Source organism: Petaurus breviceps, unplaced genomic scaffold, assembly GCF_028583685.1.
Source record: "Petaurus breviceps papuanus isolate PSGF00001 unplaced genomic scaffold, PetGlider_PUasm1.0 90730, whole genome shotgun sequence".
NCBI classification, from domain to species: domain Eukaryota; kingdom Metazoa; phylum Chordata; class Mammalia; order Diprotodontia; family Petauridae; genus Petaurus; species Petaurus breviceps.
In genome coordinates, this window is record NW_027187324.1 from 8,427,389 (window position 1) to 8,450,455 (window position 23,067).

The 23,067-nt window shown below is 36.5% G+C and overlaps 1 protein-coding gene across 5 annotated transcripts in view; it reads left to right on the forward strand.

Moving 5' to 3' along the window:
• Positions 1-23,067, forward strand: part of BORA (BORA aurora kinase A activator) — a 37,661-nt gene that overhangs the window by 150 nt on the left and 14,444 nt on the right. For 2 of the 5 annotated variants that reach the window (XM_069066787.1, XM_069066789.1), the window contains exons 2-8: positions 939-1,109; positions 3,903-4,009; positions 11,499-11,544; positions 13,883-13,958; positions 20,165-20,230; positions 21,778-21,834; positions 22,168-22,394. In XM_069066787.1, the coding sequence (XP_068922888.1) occupies positions 954-1,109; positions 3,903-4,009; positions 11,499-11,544; positions 13,883-13,958; positions 20,165-20,230; positions 21,778-21,834; positions 22,168-22,394 (735 nt within the window). In that variant the 5' untranslated portion in view covers positions 939-953. Of the gene's footprint in view, positions 1-10; positions 416-938; positions 1,174-3,902; positions 4,010-11,498; positions 11,545-13,882; positions 13,959-20,164; positions 20,231-21,777; positions 21,835-22,167; positions 22,395-23,067 lie in introns of those variants that run through there. The other 3 variants (XM_069066784.1, XM_069066786.1, XM_069066785.1) reach the window with 3 other exon arrangements.

A 23,067-nucleotide genomic window follows, 5' to 3' on the forward strand; every position in this document is an offset into this window, starting at 1 on the left:
CCCACGGCTTATGGGCACTAGTTTTGGAGGGGGCTCCCCCTTCAATTCCCTAATTGTAAACTAAATGGCCTTTTCCCCGGGCTCCTTGTTCTCCAGTCCGCCCGCTCGGAGGATACCTTAGGAGAATAGGGGGGTAAAGGGGGATATCTCTGCGAACTTCCTTTTTCCGGCAATCCGAGTCTGCCTTTGTGGAACTTGTAGGAAGGCGCCTTTCACCTGGCTGGAGGAATCCTTGTGTCCTGTCCTGGAAGCGTTTGACACCTTGCCCCACTAGGGAAACGTGAGCCTGTGAAGGGCCGAGCCCTGATCAAGTCTGTAGAACCTGAGTTGGGATAGGCAGGAAAAAAGAGGGTTGGTTTGAGATGGGCTCCGGTATAACCAGGCTTGGACTTTGTTTAGGGGGTTGGTTGAGAAGGTACGTGCTTTCCCTACGTTGATAATGTCCCATTTGTCCTGTATATACACATATGTATGTGTGTGTGTGTGTATATAACACGTGTATCGTTTTATACTTAGTTGTTTTCATGTGCTCTCCCCCATTAGACTCTGAGCTCCTTCAGAGCAGGGAGTCTCTTCTCCCTTTCTTTGTATCCCCACTGTTTAGCACAGTGCTTGGCACTGTGTTCCTGATTTAATTCAGTGATTGACCAGCCGAGTGTGCTGGAATACCCCAGGGGTCTTATCGATCAAGGTAAGCTGTTAGAGAGAAGTTTAAGCTGATTGATTAGACATGTGGCAAAGTTCCTCATCTGGGGGTGGAGGGTAAGGTTACTTTTTTTGCAATCTAGATTTTTTCACATGACATTCGACAATCTTTTGTGAAAGCCACAATTTTTTTTAACCATTAAAGTAATTTCTTCTTGTTTTGTAAAGAACTGTCATGAATGCTATCGTCAGGTTTTAATAACAAGAAACATGATCCTGTGATTTCCTTTCAGTTTTATCACTGTGCTATGGGAGATGTCAGAGAAGCTAAAATGCAAATAACACCTGAAACTCCAGGGAAGATCACTGTCCTGAATCCTTTTGAAAGTCCAAGTGATTATTCCAGTCTGCAAGAACAAATTGTTTCCAGTCCTTCTGCTTTTAAATCAACAAAGTCTTCATCAGTAAGAATTGAATCATATGACATATACAAATATACGTTCAAATAAAAATATTTTCTCACTACAGGTAACAGTGTAACAGTGAACATGTTTATTAATAACGATAATAGCAATGTCTGACTAATAGTGCTTCATAGCTCTAAGCACTTTGTCCCATAGCAGCCTTGTCAGCCACATGTTATCTCCATTTTACAGATGAGTTCATTGAATTTAAACTTGCCTGCAGTCACATGTTTAGTAACTGCCAAAGATAAGATTAATACTTAGGTCTTCTTTCAAAGCAGTGCATATCTAAGTTTCCATTGTTGCCCCCCTTGTTGGAGTTTGTGAAAAATATGAAGTCATTTAAGCTTCCTAAGTTTCTTCAGTTTTAGCCAAAAGTAGTATTCAGTAAAGCTGGATGGCTTAAAAAAAGTAAAAATTCCTTTGAGTTCATCTTTTACTTTGATAAATTTTATCAGAAAACCCTAACATCACAGATTCTATGTTGATACTGCATTTAATTAAAACAGATTGGGATTATAATTTTTAATTGAATTTCTGGGGAAATTCGATGTCATCCTACTATGAAGGTAACTCTAGATTCTTAATAATTATACTCACAGCATAAATTCTGGCAGGTTGCACTAAGGTAGAAAGTCTTTAAGTACTATTTTAGTGCTCTTCAGAATCCATTATAGAGAGGCTTATTGACAAGAAGTTGGCCATTAAACAATGAATTATTTGTCCATGATAACCCATGTAACAGATAATTCAGTGGATTTCTGATCTCATCCTTGTAGGCATTCTTTTCAGAAACCTTTCTTGTAACTCATCTATGTGCCCTCATCCTGGAAGACCAGACCATTAAATTCTTAATGAGTGCCCCATTAAAAGAGATGGGATCTTTCTCTACATCTCTTGAGGGTGGGATCCATACAATGAAAGACAAAGGCTATCTTTCATATATGAGTGACAGCAAAATAGTGTTTCAGGTTAGAGTAGGAATCTGGAAAACCTGACTTCAAAGCCTTCTTATGAAACTTCTTAGCTTTTTGACCATAGTTAAGTCACTTAGCCTCAATGAGTTTCATTTTCCTTTTTCCTCATGAAGTCATTGTGAGACTTTAAATAATCTGTGTAAATTGCACTGAAAACTTGAAAGCACTAAGTAAATGTCAGCTATTAGGTGAAGCAACATGGTACAGGGGATGGAGTGTTTGACATGGACTCAGAAAAACCTAGGTTTAAATACTGCCCCATAACATTTAATGGCTATGTATGTGTTCCTGGGCAAGTCACAGTGTCCTAAGATTTGTTTCTTCAGCTTTAAAATGAGATTAATAATACATGTAATAACTTCCTTACCTCATCCTGAAGTTTTAATTTGGTAATGTTTGTAAAGTGCTTTACGAACTTTAAAATACCATACAAATTGTAGTTATTATTGTTATCATTATTTCTCTGTTTTGCTACATGATTTTACCTTTCTTTCCTGTGATCCATTTCACTGACACCCTTTATACCTCTTCTTTCATGCAGTTTTTTTTTTTGCTTGTGTTTTGTTTAACTCCATTTTGGAAATTGAGACACACGGAGGTTATTGGATTTGTTCCAAGTTATATAACTAATATGGGCAGCCAGTTGGTGCAGTGGATAGAGAGCCAGGCCTAAAGTCAGGAAGATCTGAATTCAGATCCAGCATCAGAACCTCACTGTGTGACTCTGGACAAATCACTTAACCCTGTTTGCCTCAGTTTCCTCACATGTAAAATGATCTGGAGAAGGAAATGGCAAACTGTATCTTTGCTAAGAAATTCCTAAATGGTGTTGGGAAGAGTCAGTCGTGACTGATTTCTACTGAAAAAGACCTAAAGACAACACATAACTAATGTACATGGCATTTGAACTTAGGCCTTCTGATTCCCAATCCCAGCGGCCCTTTCATTGCGCGCACAATTTCCTTTTAGCTTGTTTCTTTGTTGGGAAGAGTCAGTCGTGACTGATTTCTACTGAAAAAGACCTAAAGACAACACATAACTAATGTAACGTGGCATTTGAACTTAGGCCTTCTGATTCCCAATCCCAGCAGCCCTTTCATTGCGCGCACAATTTCCTTTTAGCGTGTTTCTTTGTTGGGAAGAGTCAGTCGTGACGCTCTCATGCCCATGAGATTGTGAACTCCTGACAGAGCAAAGGTTGTCTTTCGCCCTTCTTTGTATCCCCAGCGCTTCGCACAATGCTTTGCATATAGCAAGCACTTAAACTCTTTTTAATGGTTGCTTGGGATTAGTTTATTCAAAGTCATCTCTGTGGGGCATTTGATTATTTAAAATAGAAATTTAATCAATTTGTTCATATTAAATTACCTTTTGTTTTAATCTTAGTAGTTTTTATTCTAACTTTGGAAAGGCAAAATATCATAGTAGATGTTAAGGAAGTTCAGGGAGACCTGGGTTCAAGTCCTGCATGAGGCATTACTCGCTGTGGGCTGATATTTTAACCTCTCAATGCCCCAGGCAACTTTCTAAGACTAATTACTAACAAATTGTTCATCTAGGTTGATGGAGAGAATTTCCCATTTCACGTTTCCCTATTCTGATCAAATCATTGATCTTCCCCTGCTTCTCCCACACTTTTGGCTCCCACCCTTCACTCTCCCTCCTTTTCCCCTAATTTTTACGTGTGATTAGCTTTAGAGAACATTGTGTTAAATGTTGAATGCTCCTTCTTGAAGGTGACTTTTATTAGTTTTTTGATAGAATAGTAAACATTTGTGCAACTCACTGTTTTATTCATAATTTTTTTTTTGTTAAGACTCCAGGGAAATTTCGATGGTCTATTGATCAACTTGCTGTCATAAATCCTGTGGAAATAGACCCAGAAGATATTCATCGACAAGCTTTATATTTAAGTCATTCTAGGTAAGTTTTCCTATACTTGCATTGAAGTGTAATAACCTGCTCTTGAAAAGTAGTGGAAAGTAAGATCTATTTAAATTGATGTAAAGGCAGCAAGGTGGAGTAATTTGTGCAGATTCACCATGCCAGAAAGAGATATGCTACAGGTATGACTCACTTTCAGAGATATAGATTGTTCCAATTCTGAATGGGAATTCTTCCCCTATGATGATAAACTTAGTCTTAGAGAGATTTTTAGAAGTCAGGTGATTTTTTCCTACAGTTGGATGTGTTGGAACAACACAGAAGAATGTATTGGAATTCTTTACTTCACACACATCTAGTTAAGATATCCACTACTGGTTTTAAGGGGTAATTAAGAAAATACTTTATTTCTCAGAATGTGAGGGAATCAGAAGACTAGTTTAACTGCTCCCCATAAATAGGAAACAGGAAACAAATACATTAGAAACTTCTCAAAGAATGTAGAAACTTTGCACTTAGGGGAACTGTTTACCCAAATGGAAATCTTTATCTACATATGTGTTCAGTCTGGTATAGGGGAAAGTATACTGAACATAGGCCCAGGAGACCTGGGTTTTCATCTTGACTCTTATGCTTGCTATGTAACCATAGGTAAATCCTATTATGTCTCAGTTTCCTCATCTCTAAAATGGTGATAGTAATATTTATACTGTCTACTTCACAGGATTGTTGTAAAGAAAAGACTTTGTAAATATAAACTTATATAGATTTTTTACACATGGTCTTTGTCTCTGGAGCTACGATAAGCTACCATCTTTACTCTTCCCCAAGGCTAACCCTTGTCATAGAAAGCAGCCAGTTTTTCTGGTTTTAGTCTTGCCCAAGAAGGAGGTAAGAGAGGTAAGGTCAGTTTTTCATCTATGACTTGAGTCTAAGATACCCATACTGATGAATTATTTTGATGGGCTGCATGTTCCTATTACACAGAGCCATGGGTTGAAAAGCTGGAGAATGACAAGTGTCCAGATGAATGAGAAAAGTAGCTTTGGCTCTCCTAAACATGAGGTCGCAAACTCAAAAAGAGTTACATTCAAAATAGTGTCTAGAAAGAAGATAATGCAAAGTACTATATAAAAATAGTACACAGTATCCAAGAAAGGCTTAAGCTAAAATGGAATCTGAATTCAAAGTAATACCCCAATGAAGAGAAGTTCAGAGTAGAAAATCAAATACAAAAATTATTGAATGTCAGCAGCCACATGAAATTTATTCACCCATTTTGATGATAGGTACTATTGCCCTTTTTGGCTAGAGAGGTGGGATTGATGAACTCCCATCTGTGTCATTACAGTTAGAGACTCACAGATGTTGACTGTTCACTTGCATTTGGGATATAAATTGTGTTTTCCAGAATGCCAAATTTCATGATGCTCCAACAGCCCATCTTTTCTGATATCACTAGGCTGTTGGTGGCACTACATAATATGTAACACAAAGATCTTGAAAGAATTAAATCACAGATGATTCAAAGGGCAATGGAAATACTCCTTTGAGGTTGTGAACAGTTAACAGCATATTCTTAAAGACAGCTAGCATTAAATGGGATGAAATCATTCAACAAGCTTTTGTTGTTCAGTAGATTTAGTCATTGGTCATATCTGACTCTTCACAATCCCATTCAGGGTTTTCTTGGCGAAGATACCAGAATGATTTGTGATTTCCTTCTCCAGATTATTTTACAGATGAGGAAACTGAGGCAAACAGAGTTAAGTAACTTACCCAGGGTCACACTAGCAGTAAGAGTCTGAAACCAGATTTTTTTGGATTCAGATCTTCCTGACTCCAGGCCTGGCACTCTATCCATTTTGATACCTAGCTGCCACTTAATTGCTTACAATGTGCCAATCCTTATGCAAAGCACTGGTGATACAAAGACAAAGCCCAATGAGTCCCTGCCCTGTTGGGCATTTATATTTTAACAGAAGAGATGATGTGTACACATCGAAGTATATGCAGATAAAATAAACATAAGGTAGTTTGGGGAAGTAGTTCACTAGCTTCAGGGGCAGGGGAGGGGGAACAGAAAAGACTTCATGAAGAACTTAATATTTAGTTTTGAAGGAGATGATGGATTTCAAGAAGCCTAGATAAAGCGGGATTTCATTCCAGGAATAGGAGACAGTTAGTGAAAAGGAATGGAGACAAGTGATATACGTGTGTGTGAAGTAGCAAACAGACTGCTACAGCTGGGTCTCAGAGTGAGAAGGAAAATAAAGTCTAAGCAAACTGGAAAGGTAGGATTGGGGCTTATCCCAGAGGACAGGGTCTGAGAAAAAGAATGAGAGAAAACAGTTTGCTAAACTAGATGGCACACTGGCACCCTATAAGATACAGATATTTAAAGAATAAATGAGAGACAGTCTCTCCAAACTTTTTCACCATCATTACCTGTACTCCTGCTTATTAAGGCATTAGAGTGCTGCCACTAGTGAATAGTAATGATACTGCATTTTACCTCTAGCTGTGTTCTTCAATTAATAGCAAATATTAGATGTTTACCATGTGCTAGCCACATCGGATCACACACACACACACACACACACACACACACAAAATGGAAAAATCCAAGTGTTTTGAGAGAGGACACTTGGCAATTGGGGGAGATCATGAGAAACTGATAGAAGGTGACATTTGAGCTGATTTTTGAAGAAGAGGCAGATGCGAGGTGAAAATACTTTCTAGCCAGAATAGAGACAAGAAGTGGAAAAATAGTGTCTTGTGTAAAGAACAAGTATATAGATAGTACTGGAGAGTACTTTATATTTATATAAGCTTGGAAAGGTAGGGTGGGACCAGCTTGTGAGAAACTTTGGGAGTCAAACAGGAGTTTATTATTTGATCCCAAAGGCAATAAGGAGCCACTGGAATTTGAATAGAAAAATGACATGGTAAGACTTACACTTAAAGGAAAACCACTTTGGCAGCTATGTGGAAGATCAGTTGGAGAAGGGAGACATTTAAGGCAAGGAAACCAGTTAGGAGTCCATTGCAAATATCTAGTTGAGAGGTGCTGAGGGTGGCCACTACGTTAATTTGTTAATTTAAGCTAGAAGTGAGAAGGGATTGGATTTGAGAGGTTATATAGGGGCAGAAATGACAAGATTTGGCTACTTACTAGCTGTAAGGGATGAAGGAGAGTAATTGTTTGCCATAGAGAAGACTCACCTAAGTGACTAAGAATATGATGGATGTGGTATTGGGGGAGGGAAGATAATGAGTTTTACTTTCACCTGTTGAGTTTGAGATGTCTCTTAGACATCTAGTTTGGAAAGTCCATTAGTCAACGAGTGATGTGGTACTGGAGCTTAAGAGAAAGAACAAGGGCTGAATATATAGATCTGGGAGTCATATACATAGAGATGATAAGTGGGAGTTTGTGGTAGCTGGTAGTTACCAAGTGAGGGAGTATATAAATAGAAGACTGGCAGAAAAATCCACAGTTTAGGTTCATTATGTGAGTGATGAAATGGCGAAGGAGACTGAGAAGAAGCAGAAAGGTAGGAAGATAACCAGGAAAGAGCTGTGGCATGAGAGAAGGATCTTGGAAGGGTGTGGCCTGGAAAGATCAAGAAGGATGAGCTCTGATAAAACCTTCATCCATTCCCCAAGGTCTTTCTCCTTTCTCATGGCTTTCCTGGGCCACTGAATTGTTCCCCTTGGTCCATGTACATGCTCAGATCTTCTTAATCCTTTACAATTTTGCTATGTTTGACTCCTTTACTTTGCTGCTAGAAGCAAACTCTTTGATGTATTGGATGAAATGTTGGGCTTGGGGAGATAAACATTTCAAATCTGTATTCAGATGCTTAGCTCTGTGACCCTGGGCAGGTCACTTGATCTCTCTCCTCTTCAGGCTCCTCACCTCTAAAACGAGGGGGTTGGATCTGTGGTCCCTAAGATTCTAAATCGATGATCCCGTGATCGTAGAAAAAGTTGTTTCTCTATCTAGAAGCCCTATTTTATCACCACTCCCTTCTTAACCCATTATAATTGTGTTTTTGTTGTAACTGCTGAGTTTACCCTCTCTGACCTCATTATCCTATCTAATGGCCTTTTTTGAGTTTTTATCTACATTGAATTTTCTGTATTTTTGTCTTCGTTTGACTACTTTTCCTGCCAGATATTCATTCTCTCCTTGGGTTTTAGTGATGCTATACTCTCCTGGTTCTTTTAACTCTAAGCAGTCCTTTTATTTCTTCAGTGGCTCTTCATCCATTTTTTCAACCCTTTTAATATGGTTGTTCCTCAGGGGTTCCTGTTTTTCTCTCCTCTTTGGCACTCTCACAGGCCAAGAGTCAAATAATTGAAGATTTGAAAGGGACCTCAGATATTTCATCTAGTTCCACTTGTACCTCAACAACAGTTCTCTTGAACATAACTTACGATAGTGATTGAGCCTTTCCCTAGGCTTCCAGTGAGAGAATCAGCTTCTTCCTAGGGCAGCTAGGTGAGGCTGAGGACTTTGTGCAACTCTGTTTCATCTAATTTTTTTTTTGGAGGGCAATTGGGATTAAGTGACTTGCCCAAAGTCACACAGCTAGTAAGACACTTAAAAGTGTCTGAGGCCGGATTTGAACTGCACCACCTAGCCACTCCTAACTGTCTCATCTAAATCTAATTCACATGCAAGTCAAGACATCACCTGTGATGTCATCAGTCCCCTTCAAAAACAAAGGGCAAACAACAATAACTTTTTCTTCACCAGTCTCAGGTCATTCTAAGCTTTAGGACTTTTTTTTTTTTTAACTGCCGGAAGAAATTGTGAACGTGACTTTCAAGGGCTTTAGCATTGGGGAAAGAGCCAAAATAAATTTGGGATGTAAAATTTTGAGAAAACCTGAAGTTAAAAAGAGCCTAAGTTGAAGAAGGAGGAGGAGGAAAGAAAGGACTCACTCAAGCTGAAGAAGGAATAAGAGAAGGAAGACTCAAGATGAAGAAGAAAGAGGAGAGCTAAAGTTGATTAATGAAGAATCAGAGTGAGAAGTTCATTCATCAGTTTCTTCCCATCAAATCTTACTTTTTTTTATGACATCAACTTTAGTTCCTTGTTTTATGGTCTCTAGTTATCTTATTAGACATACTTTGTGCATTTGTGAGATGTCTGAAACGATGGGTTTAATTGCTGGTTACTTTCTTGGATTTTGTGTCCTATAAATTTGCTAATTAACTCTTCTTCTGGAACAGCCTCCTTTCTGTTACTTAGCTCCAAGTGTTAAGGGGTTCTTTTTTTCTTCCTCCTATCACATTCTTTCATCCTTCTTATACCACTCATGATTCCTCAATCTCTTGGGTTTTTTTTTTTGTTGTTTTTTTAGGCAGTCGGGGTTAAGTAACTTTCTCAAGGTGACACAGCCACTTATTTTTGTGTGGGTGCCGAGTATATGAGGCAGGAACCGATCCCAGGTCTCCCGACGCTGGGGCCGGCACTCTTACTGTGCCACCTGGCTGCCCCTTCAATCTCTTGTTTTCACATCAAGGCCTTCCTACTTTTCTTTTTCAGAGGAATATTTCATTCTTCCTGATAATATGGAATGTGGATAGGTATTTGTTGAGCTTCTAACTCTTTTCTTCTGGTCTACACGTTAAGCATAAGTAGCAGTCCCTTGACCATGACAGAAATACAAGCATTACGTCTGCAGATCACCACAAAATTTCCCCTTCTCTGTATTCCTCTTTGTTATTCTTGGTAATAGATCTAATAGTTGGCTATCTCCATTCCTGACCTCTTTTTGGAGCTCTTCATATTGGCTTCAAGATATCTCCACATTGATTATACTTCATGATACTCATGATGCAAGTTGATGAAATTGTAGATAAAACCAAGTTACTATCATTTGCAAGAAAAATGAAAACTGAAAAATCCTTTTTCACAGTAGTATTGGGATAGAAGAGAATATGATATCTTCTGTACCAACTGATTGGATTAAGGTTGGAAAGAGAAAGACTGTTGGTTACTTTCACTCTTTTTATTGTAGTAAATAAATTATAGACATCTGACCCAATTCCAAGAATATCTAATTCTTGGTAGCAACATTCAGTGTTTTTTTTTTTTAAACATGAGCAAACCTGAATTTGCCAAAGTTGCTGAATGGCACAAAAGTTCTAAAAGGAGTCTTTTGAGGGGACTGCTATAGTTGCAACAGCAGTTTTCTCTCTGTATTTATTCTATGTTTTAGTCAAATTGTTTTGCTTGATATTCTCTGCATACCACATTCCATCTCTTATCTTTTTGCATTTTGTATAGACTATCCGATATACCTAGAATGCATTCTTTGGCCTCTGATTCAAAAAGCTTTGCATATATTTTTGATTCAGTTTTCTGTGTATGTTGTTTCTCCTAAATAGTATTTTGTAAGCTCTTTGAGGGCAAGGACTGTTTAATTTTTACCTTTGTGTTTTCCAGCATCTCTCATAGCACATATTAGGTGTAGCATAAGGATACTAATTTCAAGCTCCTAACCCTGTTTCTTCTGACTTCTCTGTAGACAGTGGCACTACTATTCATTTATTGGTCTTAAATATTGTATATTTGGTCACTAACTTTGACACTGACTTATAATCTCTCATCTCTTGTATCCAGTTAACTACTAGACTCACTCAATTCTGTAACATCTCTCATGTCCATCTTCTCCTTTCTACTTGTACTGTCACCACCCTAGTACTGTCTCTCCTTATCATATCTTATCATTATCTGTGTTAATGTCTTTTCTACTTACTACATATCATCGGCCTTGAGAGTAGGGACTGTGTATTATCTTGGTGCATGAAGTGTTCTATACCATTGGGAGCTTAATATATTTTTATGATAGTTCTTGTATGTGTCTTAAAGTCAGCTACCCCAGCCACTGGGACATGTTTAAATATTGCTTAAGATCTGACATGTTGACATATATATGTTTATTTTAGGAGCTATTTGTTTTTGTTTTTATGGAGCATTATATTGATGGTGAAGAAGGAATTAATAGGGGCAAACTTTATATTTCCTACCTAAGTTCACTTCATCATTGTAAATTTTAGTTTGATGTTTAGAAGTTGTAAGAAAGACAGCACAACTGATCATGTGAAATAAGTTGTTATTGGTATTTATATACTGAATAATGAAGGAGGAATTTGGATAGTTATTTTACTTTTTTGCAGCATTTCATTTGTTAGTAATGAATAAAGTTTGTTCACATGAATCTATAATATGGTAAGATAAAAAATTATTGCACAAATAAAAAGCCTCTTTTGAGAGGAAATTGTTCTAATCCTATATTTTAATGAAAAGGAGGCAAACACTGAACAGTAAGACACTAATATTTCAAAGTACACATTAGTGTCAAGATGGCTGGGTTTTTTTTTTTTTTGTAAAATAATTCTAAAATTTACCATCTTTGCATTCAATAAAATTACTACTTTGATAGGATTTTTAAAAATCTCCAACTAGATGAAGTAATGGCATGGTTATTTTTTTCTTTACCTTATATAGAATAGATAAAGATGTGGAAGACAAAAGACAAAAAGCGATTGAAGAGGTAACTAAAATTGTTCTTGAACATCAAGATGGATAAACTTTTGTTCTCTGTTAACATATCTACCTAGTACATCAGGGAAACATGCGGTTTAACTACTAGCTCTCATTTTTTCTTTTGTCCTAGTCTTTTTTTCTACTTTCCTTTCCCTTTTGTAATGTACATTCCACCACAGGTATTTTTTTTTTTTACCCCTAGAGAACCTAAGAGATCCTCTTAGATTTCTAAAAATACCCCTTAATCATAAGCATCACCTTTTTTCTGAAAGAATTGTTTAAATTTTGACTGACCCTTTTTTCCTTGATCTGAGTTTCTTCAAGAAAAAAAGATCAAAAGTATAAACATGCTTAGTATTTATGGGGATTTCCTGTAATTTACATGTCATGAGTGTGAAAATATAGCCAATAAAATAGCTTTTCCCAAAGACGGGCAGCTTAGATGTACTAAAGAGAAAAGTTGTGCATTACAGTCATTATTGCTTTTGACCATTATCTTATTCAGAATCTTTTACATTCTGAACTTTTCATTTAAAAAGGCTTGTCTAAAATTTAAAAACCGAATTTCCATTAAGTACATTGAAAATGATTTATCATTTTGCACACGTATGTTTGTGTGTTTAAAGCTCTCCCTGATGCCTCTGTAATATTGATGGACATAGATTGCTCTTTTGAGTAAGAGTTTATATTAAATTAAATATATTGAGTATTTTGAGCTGATGAAAATCTTGATGGGAATGAATGGGATTTTTTTTCCTCCCTTAAATACCTTTAAAGGTTTTTAAATTATAAAGTGCATTTATATGTTATAAATATGGGCAATTTTTTTTTACCACCATAGAAACCCAAAACATTTTGACAATTACACTTTTAGTTTCCTATAAACACAAAATTCATTTTTCACTCCTTTCCTTTTCTAGCTAGTTCCTGTCTAAAGTCACCCAGGTCCTCATGTGTTTTAGTATTTTTGCTGTTTTAGAGAATCTTTATGCATAAATTCTAAGTTTCTTTGTTCCTCTTTGCCTTTTAAAAAGGTTCTGTACACACACACACACACTCATATACACATGCGCATGAGATGTATGCATGCACACATTTAAATTTTAAGCTATTGTTTATCACCATGTTTGTTTCCTGTAATTTTGGCCAGTTGACTGTTAAAATGTTGGGCTGTAGCATGATCAGAAACCAGATATTTCTGTGTCATCTTTTCTGTACACTTAAGTAGATACTGTCCTCTGTTTTCCAGATAAAACTTGTTTTTAAAAAGTCTTATAGTACTCTTAAGTGTTTCTCTTATTTACTAAGTACTGTCATCTGCCTTCTTCATCTTGTACTTTCACATCTGAACCTTGTGACCCAGAATTTTTTAACCTATATCAGTCATATAAACGCTTGTTTTAGAAACCTTTACATACTTTAACATGCATTAGTAATTGATGGTTTAAGAGAAGAAATAAAAAGTTATTCCTCAGATGGTTGTTTTTAGTTATTTACTAAAAAATCTACCTATCCTGTTGAAAATATTTTTGGCTATAATGTATATATTTCTTATTTTTGAAATTCCATGCTAACTTGTCTTGTTTTAAAGTGGGAGCATAGAATGTAGAACTTGGAAAAATGAAGGACAGACCAAAGATTAAATATCTGAGTTAAATGATTAAATCTCTTGAATTGTCCAAAAACAAAGGGTAAAATACGTTTACTGCCATGGACTAATTTTCTTTCAATTATAAAGTAAAAATTGAAAATTCCTGACTTTTTTGTCAACTACTACCTGTTATTTTGTTATGTTTTCCTAATCAAATAAAAATAGGTAATCAAACTTCTTGTTTATTTTATTTGAAAAGAACTAATTTGTATCAGTCTCAAATATTTATTAAGTTTTTAGATAGAAATATAGATAGCTAAAGCATTTATTAAATGCTTACTATATGCCAAACACTATACACATTTTAGTAAATCCTTAGTTCCTTTTTATGTTTGTAATTGGCATTTTACCCGCAGAGATTTGTTTATATTGATTTTATTTGTAATAGCATCTGATAGAGTACCCATATTTATTTATTTACAATCTGAATTACTTCTTTAAGATAACAAACTAGTTTTAAAATCAGATGAATTTATTGATCAATAGCAGTCAAAGCAATTAATTTGAAATGTACTTTTTTGATTTTAGATTTTTTTTTTAACAGTTTAGGTATATATTCTAACTGATTGATACATATTGTATTCATATGTGTTTCTTTTACACAAAAGACATTTGTAAATTGTTAGATAAGAGTCAGTGCATAAAATTACATTTTGTGAAGAATTGGTATCTAAAAGTCTTTTATTTCTTCCAGTTTTTCACTAAAGGTGTCATTGTACCCTCTCCTTGGACTGATCATGAAGGAAAACAACTTTCACAATATCATTCCAGTAAGTGTGAGTCTTCTTTTGAACATGTTAGGAAAATGACTATTTAAAACTTTTTATAGAATATATTTTCCATATCTGGGTTTGGCAATGATTAAATATATGACCTTGAACATTTTTTTGCTTCCTAACAGTACAAAGCACAGTTCTTACAGAGGTTCAGAGCACACATACAATAACTTTATCAGAATTTGATCCTCACATCTTAAATCTTACTGGACTTCCAAAGGTTATAGCTTATATAGCTCTTCCTGAACTGCTGGATATTTAGTTGGATGTTCCAGAAATGCTTGCTTTTTATAAACCTTGTCATCCTCTATATGTGTAGCTAGGCACCTTCATCACCTCTTGCCTCACCCATTGCAGAGGCTTCCTGACTGGTCTGACTGATTCTCAAGTCTTTCCCTTTTCCAATCCCAAAGCACAAATTTGGCTGCATTACTGTATTGTGTAAGAAACTCCAATGTTTTTCTTTTGCTTCTAGGATAAAATTAGAAGCATCTCTTTTGGCCATTTAAAGACTTTCACAATCTAGCTCTAACCTATATTTTCTTATTTCTCCCCTTTCTGGTCTAGCTAAACTGGCCTACTTGGTGTTCCATACCCCATCTCTACAATGTTCTTCTTACCGCTACCTCTAGGAACCTCTGGCTTCTTTCAAGGCTCAGCTCAAGTGTGATTGCCTTCAAAAGTTCTTTTCTGGTTCTTAATTTAATAGTGCCTTCTTCCTTAATCACTTTATGTTTATTTCATATATATTATGTATCACAATACATATTTTTTTATCAAATTATTTTACCAAAATATTTGATTAAGTATCCCTCTTATTCTTAAAGAAAAATTATGTTTTTTATGTATTTATATTCATAAATGTCTTACTTATTCTTATACGGGCAAGACAGTAATACAGTTAACAAGTGAATTGGAAATGGCTAAATGGTTGGCTTGAGAGTTGTCAGTGGCTCAGTAACTGGCCTTAAAATTGTCAACAACGGTTCATTGTCTATTTGTAGGTGGTCTTTTGTAGGAGGCATCTGTCCTTCACCCTATGCTGTTGAAGGATTTGAATGCTTTGGATAAAGGCAGAAGTGTTAAACACATGGGCTGCAAGTTTGACACTCTGCTCTAGAAGACCTTCAGGACTTGGTTGGCTCAAGGGGTTAAAGTCTCAGAATGCTGACATCACCTCCTCATGGCTTGAGTACAAAGCAGCCAGGAGGATCTCCAAAGGGGCTCTGATGCTTGACTCATAGTCTCAAGTTGGGTTACTTAGGCAAGGGAGCTTCACTCAATTGAACTGCTTTAAGATATCCTCAGTGCCTATAGCTGTGTGTATTGTTCTCTGCTGTGGCTAAGTAAATTTTTTTTTAACTGTTGAATGACCTACAAGTGCCTTGTTTTATTCCATTATTGAACCTAAACTAATAGGGCACAGGCCTGAGTTAAACCCAGCTCAGGACATGGGGATTTTGGTGACTGTAGGCTCAATATGGGTCAGCAGTGTTAAGTAGCAGCCAAAGAAACTGATTATTTTGGGATGCATTAAGAGGCTCCTGAAAATAAGGAGGTGATGATCTGGCTATACTCTGTCCTGGTCAGAGGTGGTTCAGTTCTGAGCATGTTATGGACCTTCAGAGGAAAGTGAAAGACTGAGTCTGTCATGTGATGACTGATTGAACTGGGGATGATTAGCCTGGAGAAAAGAAGGCTCGAAAGGGACATGAAAGCTGCCTTCAAATATTTGAAGGGCTGTTATATGGAAGAGGAATTTGACTTGTTCTCTTTGACCCCAGAGGGTAGAAACAGGAATAATAGGTATAAGTTGCAAAAAGATATATATAGGCTTAATGTCAGGGGAAAAAAAAAACCTTTCACAACAATTAAAACAGTCCAAAAGCAAAATGTGTCCTCCCCTGAGAGGTGATAAGTTCCCCTTCATTAAAAGCCTTCAGGCAGAGGCTCTTTGGCCATGGGTCAAGTATTTCTTGTTTCCCGCCCCTTGTGCCTCCCTTGCTTTCCATTTTCAAAAAGGTGTTAGAGTAAGGATTCTTTTTGGGTATGGATTGGACAAGATTACTTCTTTGAGTCCTAAAATTTTTGTGATTTGATATTTACTTTTCTGAGTAACTATGCGCAGTGGAGAGAGCACTGGGCCTGAAGTCAGGAAGACAAGTCTTCCTGAGTTCAGATGTGACCTCAAACACTCACAAGCTGTGTGACCTTGCACAAGTCACTTAACCATGTCTGCCTCTGTTTCCTCATCTGTAAAATGGCCTGGAGAAAGAAATGGCAAACCACTCCAATATCTTTGCCAAGAAAACCCTTAATGGGGTCATGAAGAGTCAGACACAACTGAACAACAATAACAAATATTTATTTTTCTGCAAACATATTATCTTCCCTCAGTAGAATGTAAGAACCAGTGATCCTCATTTTTATATTTGTATCCTCAGTACCTCATGTAGTGGCTGGCATAAAATTTGTTGATTCCTTAAAGACACATAATCAGTGTACATTATTGCCTTTCTCTTGAAAATCACGATCATATTCCTCCAAGTCTTTCCTAAACTAAACTTCTCCTGCTCCTTTAAAATTTATATGAATGACTAAACATTTATTAACATATTATGCACTTCTGCAAACTGTAGAGGACTGGGAAACAGATAGAAAAGCAAGGAAATCCTAAGGATCTCACATCACGAAGGAGGAGCAGCACATTGGCAAGTCAGATGGGGAGGTCTTAGGATGCTTAGGATGCAAATGCGTCTTTGATCCTATTTCTCTGAGGGCTCCTATAAATGACATGATTTCAGCTCCCGGTCACCTTCCTTTGATTGATGCTCCCTTGTCAGTGGCCCTCTGAAAATGTTACTCAGAATCAAAAACAATACTCCAGGATTTCTGGCCCAGCTAGAGGACAGTGAGATTGTGAATTTCTTTGTTAGTCATCTTATCAGTTAGTATGCATATTTGTTTATAAAAAAGTAAATATACATGTACTTAATGGTGTCAAACTTAAAAAAAGAATGGTGGTATGTGACAAAAAAAAGTTTGAAGTCCAGTGAGAAATTAAGAAATGCCCATAGTCATATGTATCACAGGTAGGATTTGAGTCCAGGTCTTCCTGCTGCTAAGTCTATCTCTCTTTCCACTATACCAACCTGCCTCTTATGCTGGTGCATAAGAATTAAACAGAGAACTAGTTTTGTTTTGTCATTTAAGTTTGCTGGGTGTCAGTATATTCATGATGTCATTTCTGTCTTGGATATGGAAATTTTTATTAGTTTTGTTTTTCCTCCCTTTCACTTAAACTAGATACTGGATACACCTGCTTGACGCTTAACGGTGAAAAATTTATTTTTCCATGGTTATTGAATGACTTCTGAAAACTTAGGAATGCTTCAATTCCAGTTATAATGAAAGTAATTCTTGTTTTAGTGAGTAAGGTATTAGAGGTTACAGCTGCTGAATTTAGATTGATTTACTGAGACTCTTGAATTCTTATCACCAAAATTTCCCCCAATGTCTTTCTCCCTCCCAGAGAGCTATCTCATATAACATTTTTTTAAGAAGAAAAGATGAGGGGGAAAATGAGGTGAGGCTGCTGCTGGAGTTGGATAACATGAATTTATAGTGTACCCACTAAGGATGGTTTCATAATTTCTTCTCTGTTTAATACGTTCACATAGGATCAAAGGAAACAGATCCTGGGGATAATCTAGGACTGGGGCTTGGCAATGAATTCATATAGACAAGACCAGAGGGCACAGAATTTGAGAATAGATGATAGTATGGAGTTTAATTGGTTAACTTTTGGGTCAAGATTAGGAAGGGAAGAAAGTGAAGTCAGGCAAGTGGTAAATAACCTGAAGAAGTATTGAGGGATGGAAAGGTGGAGGTGGTTAGGATGAGGATGAATAGGCTTGGGGTTGGGGATAGGGTGAAACAAAGGAAAAGTTGTTATAATAGGAAGTTATGATTAGATAGATGAGTGTCAGTTCTTGAACCTAGAAGTAGAACCCTAGTGGGTGATCGTGAGATTCAGGGTTTGACTATCTCTGTGTGTGACTAAGGTAGAATCGAAGAGTAGGTCATAGGATCTGAGGAGACTTAGGAACAGGAAGGTTTTAGTATTTAAGGGTGCATCATTATGAATGTTGAATTCTCCTAGTGTTAGGGCAGGACTTTGGGAGAAGAAGACTGAGCTAGGGACAGAAGTCAAGAAAGGTGAATGACTTGTTGGCCAGTTTTCAACAACCACCTGGATCAGTCTTGATTGACAAATTTTGATAGAGTGGATTTCAGAGAAGTTGCTGAGTGGAAAGAGAGAGTCTGGACGTGGCAATAAAAAACATGGAATATTTTTGCTGCTGTTTCCATTACCAAAGGAGGGTGGTGTGTAACTGAAGGTACAGTCATTGAAGGGAAAGATGGCCAGGGATTAGTGTTATCAGGCTTCTGAATGCAAGAAGATGGAAGGAATGAGAGGAAGAAGTATAAAATAAAGGGAAATGCTGACCAGGAATTCCTTCCAGGTGGCAGAATTGGAGTGAGAAACAAGAGTTAGCAAAATACTGGTGTCATCTGAAGGAATAAAGCTGAGAAGTGTGGGGCTAGTAGTTAATTCTAGGCCGACTCTTTAGACAGAAGTTTGGGAAGAATGCTGCAAGTTGGCTAACCTTAGGGGTTTTGGAATGCTCTTTGTGTCTCAACTAGGGATATTCCACCTACCAGGCAAAGTAGTTTTGTGGCATGGAGGCAGTTGCCCTGTAGGTGGAACAGAGGTGGGGCCTTGGCTTTGCTCCCTCCTCCTTTATTTGTGGGCGGGGCTGGCCTAGGGGCCCTAGAGGTTCTTTGCTTTCTCCTTCTCTTCTAACTTGCCTAATCTAATTTACCTTCTTGAATTAAGGTATCTGTTTCACCTCATATAGTGCCTGTGCTATACCTATTTGTATATAAGTATCTGAAGCCATGAGTTTTCTTACTATTCTACTTTTGAATGTTTTCTCCTATGAATTACTGTCTCTACTTAGCTGCCTTTTTTATAGTGTATTTGGGAAGTTTTCACTTTTCAACATTATTTTCAGCTTAAATCTTTCTGTGTCTCCGGAGAAACATTTATATAAGGTGTGGTCCATCTCTGACAACATTATATCATTTCTTTATATTAACTTATCATCCAAAATTCAAGGTGTTTTTTTTTTGTTCACAGTCTTCTTAACAAGCTATTTGTACCGTCATCTGCCTTTATATTCTCAGACTGTTAATGTCTTTGGTTTCTAGCTTATAACTTCGCAATCCAACATATTTAATAAAATTTTACATCAACATTTCCCATATTGTTACCTAGAATCCTATATCATGTATAGAGTGGTTTTTTGAGAAAATTTCGATTCTAGAGATATTTTCCTGCCAAATTATTAAGTATAACTTCGGTAGCTTAAAACTGCACTAAGATTTTTGGGATACTCTTGTAATTTTGTACAAAAATGGATTTTTTTATTTTTTGGAAGGGGGAAGGCAAGGCAGTTAGGGTTAAGTGACTTGCCCAAGGTCACACAGCTAGTTAAATGTCAAGTGTCTGAGGCCAGATTTGAACAGAGGTCATCCTGAGTCCATTTCACCACCTAGCTGCCTCCCCAAATGGATTTATTTAAATGGAATTTGGCTTATTTTCTGTTTTGCTCCAAATTTCTACATTCTCCCAGACCTATGGGATATTATAAATCTTCTAGGCCAGGAGTTATGTGTTCCATCAGTATATTTCGATCTCCAAAGTTTTTATTTCATGACCAGATTAGCTTGGGAAATTCTGGTTTCAAGAAAGTAATTTATGATAAAGCCACAAGAGAAACTTAATATTTGTGTTGCATCCTAAATATTTTGAAATTGATAATATAGAAAATAACTATGCCATCCCCAAGTACTCCTTTGGTCAGTAATCTGCCTAGATTGGATAGATTGTGTGTATTTTCCAGTATGGTAATTTTTATAACTCCTTGTGTTTCATATTTACTTATATTGACAAGAGAAATAGTAGTGGTATCAAAATATGCCAAAATGTATATTTTTATATATTGTTCTTCACTTACTTTTTTTTTTTAACAAATGTCATCTAGTAAAGAATGCACTTGGCACTTCCTTCACAAAGACCAAGCCACAGAATTTAAAATGTTTAACTGAATACTTTAATTTTAAATTTTTTACAGGTATAGACATAAACAAGGTATCTCCAATTGGAAAAGAACTGACCCTATCTTCTGGAAAAAACAATGGTATATGTAACAATAATCTAAAATAAAAATATTATAAGTTATGGTGCACTTTATATTAAAACCCATGTATTTTAATGCCTGTTTAAATTTTAAAATACCTTCAGTTTATTATAAACAAACAATATAACCACTAAATAATGTGACTCTTCTTAAGTACAAATTGTAACACCCGAATGAGTGTTGTCCTATTTATAGTGGCCACTTTGGAAGAATATATGCTTATTCTAGGTACATTGCCATTACTTAAAATGTCTTTGGAATTATTGCCTTCAGAACCTGAAGTACAATTGCTTGAATCTTCTTAATGGTGGCTAATATTTTTTTTCCTTTGAAATAGCAAATAGTTACTTGAAGTCAAATCTGATAAACAAGGTACATACCATTTGGATTTGAAAAGAAATTATATATGTATAAAGTAATGAAACTGCTTGACCTATAAACCTAGCCTTCTTTCTCTGATTTTACATATTTTTGCTTACTTTTAGCAAGGAGGCGTCAACCTGAGAAGTAATCATACAATAATAATAACAACAACAACGATGATGATGATGATATTTATATAACACTTGATATATGCCAGGCAGTATATCAAATATTTTACAAATATTATTTCATTTGTAGAATAATAGCAGCTCCCCAAAAGACTACAGATATATCTATAAAAAGGAGGCTATGAAGTTCATGGCAGGAAGATCAGGAGATAATCTCAGAGTCAGGGTCAACATTTATTGTGTTTACTATGTGCCAGGCACTGTGCTAAACACTGGGGATACAAAGGAAGGCATAAGACAACTCTGACCCTCAAGGAGCTCACAGTCTCATGGGGGAGACATCACAAAACTAGAAGATGAAAAAGGGGATGGGAAGAGGTTATCAGGCACAGGGACAAGATAATGTAGCTGGGTGGAAAAGGATCTGACTTGATTTCACCTGGGAGAATGATGAGTTTCTGAAATGATGAACACCAGGAAAATAGTCTGGTGGAAAATTATGAGAATTCCCTGGGTGCCATCCTTAAATAGTAGAGGATCTGAGAGGAGCTCTCTAATGTCCATCTTCCACCCTTTTTTAATCAGATCTAACTTGACTTTTTGCTTCCATGCTCGTGAACAGTCTTGTGAACAGCCTCCTTGTTTAAGATAAGCTAGAAAGTAAAAGATTTGGACAAAGGGCACGGACTCAACAGTATCCAGTTTAATAGTTATTTAATAGTCTTCTGAGATATCAGAACCAAATTTTAATTTGAAATTAATGGAACTGTTTGGGATCCCCTACTGACCAAGTACCCACAAGGCAGCAGGTAGTTTTCCTGTAGTGAGCAGTGGCACACTATGGAGCCTTGAAAAACTTCTTGGTTCCACGGGAAAATCTAGAACCCTGCTATTGGAATTGTGGGACTCTGTATAGTAAATATATACCTAGTACTTCCTAGGTGTAATGCTTGTGCTAACTTCACTTTGGAAAACCTCTGCTGAGGAGAGCTACTGTGCTTGTGAGCATGGTTATGTTACTTACTCTTCTGATCCTTATTTATTTATTCTTTGCAGTTGCTTGTCAGACATTGTTGTCTCTCCCTGTGGATTTTAATTTAGAAAAACTGCTGGGTAAGTATTATATTTATTTAGATTTTCATTTTAGGTGTTAGAGATTTTTGTGTATTATTTGCTCTTTTATAAATCAGAATGTTTTAAGAAGAGGAAGGTCTTCTGAAATTCCTACTCTTTCCCTATTGATATTGATAATCTTTCCCTAAAATCACCTGAACAGACTATCACAATAAGCTTTACCAAACTGCCACAGACTGAAACCCATAATTTTAATTGATAAAGGATCAAGTATGTACCTCACAGTACTATTTTACTCATATTAAACAAAAATCCCCCCAAAAACTTTGTTTTTAAACCTTAATGGCTTAATCATCTGTTAAATCAATGTAGGGGAATATTTCAGAGCAGATGAATTTGCAGACCAATCTCAAGAAAACCTCAGTTCTTCATCTCTAAGAAGAAAACTGTTTTTAGATGGAAATGGAAGTATGTCTGACTCCTTGTCTCCAACTTCTCCCAAGAGTTCATATGATAATGCTCCAGCATCACTTGAAGTCCTTTATTCAATAGATTTATCCCCAGTTAGGTGTAGGAGCCCCTTGGAAACACCGAACTCGGTAAGTGCTTAACTATTGCTTTTTCACTAATTTCTTAAGGAATCTTGTGTATTTAACACATTAAAGAAATTTTTTGTTCAACTTTATTTTGACATAAGTCACTTTATTCCTTTATTAAACAAGCATCTGTTAATCATCTATTATATGCTAGTTTGTTAGTCTCTGGAAATACAAAAATGAAAGTCTCTGTCATCAAAGAAATCACATTCTACTGGTAAAAATGTTGCATTACATTACAGGGAATTTCCAAAACAATCCCTGAGCCGTCTCCCCTATAAAGTAAATTCCCTCCATAAGTTATGTAAAGCCTCTTTGTGGTGGGATTGTGACATACTACATTCACAAGTTTTGTAGTTTATTGATTAACTTTTATTGACATTGTCTGGTTACTATGGGAGAGGCAGTATGTGGATGTACTATAATGGATGGAAGGCTGGGCTTAGAACCATGATGACCTTGGTTGAAGTCTTTCCTTTTAACATATACTAGCTGTGTAACCATAGACAAGTCACCTAATCTTTCAATGTCCTAGGCAAAGACAGTAAGTTGTGTATGTTGTGCTGATCTGCATTGATGGAGAAAGTGTTCATATGTTGCAGAAATTACAGTTCCATTCATACTTGGAACATATTGTCTCCTTATATCTACTTCCTAGGTCATAATACTGTTGATA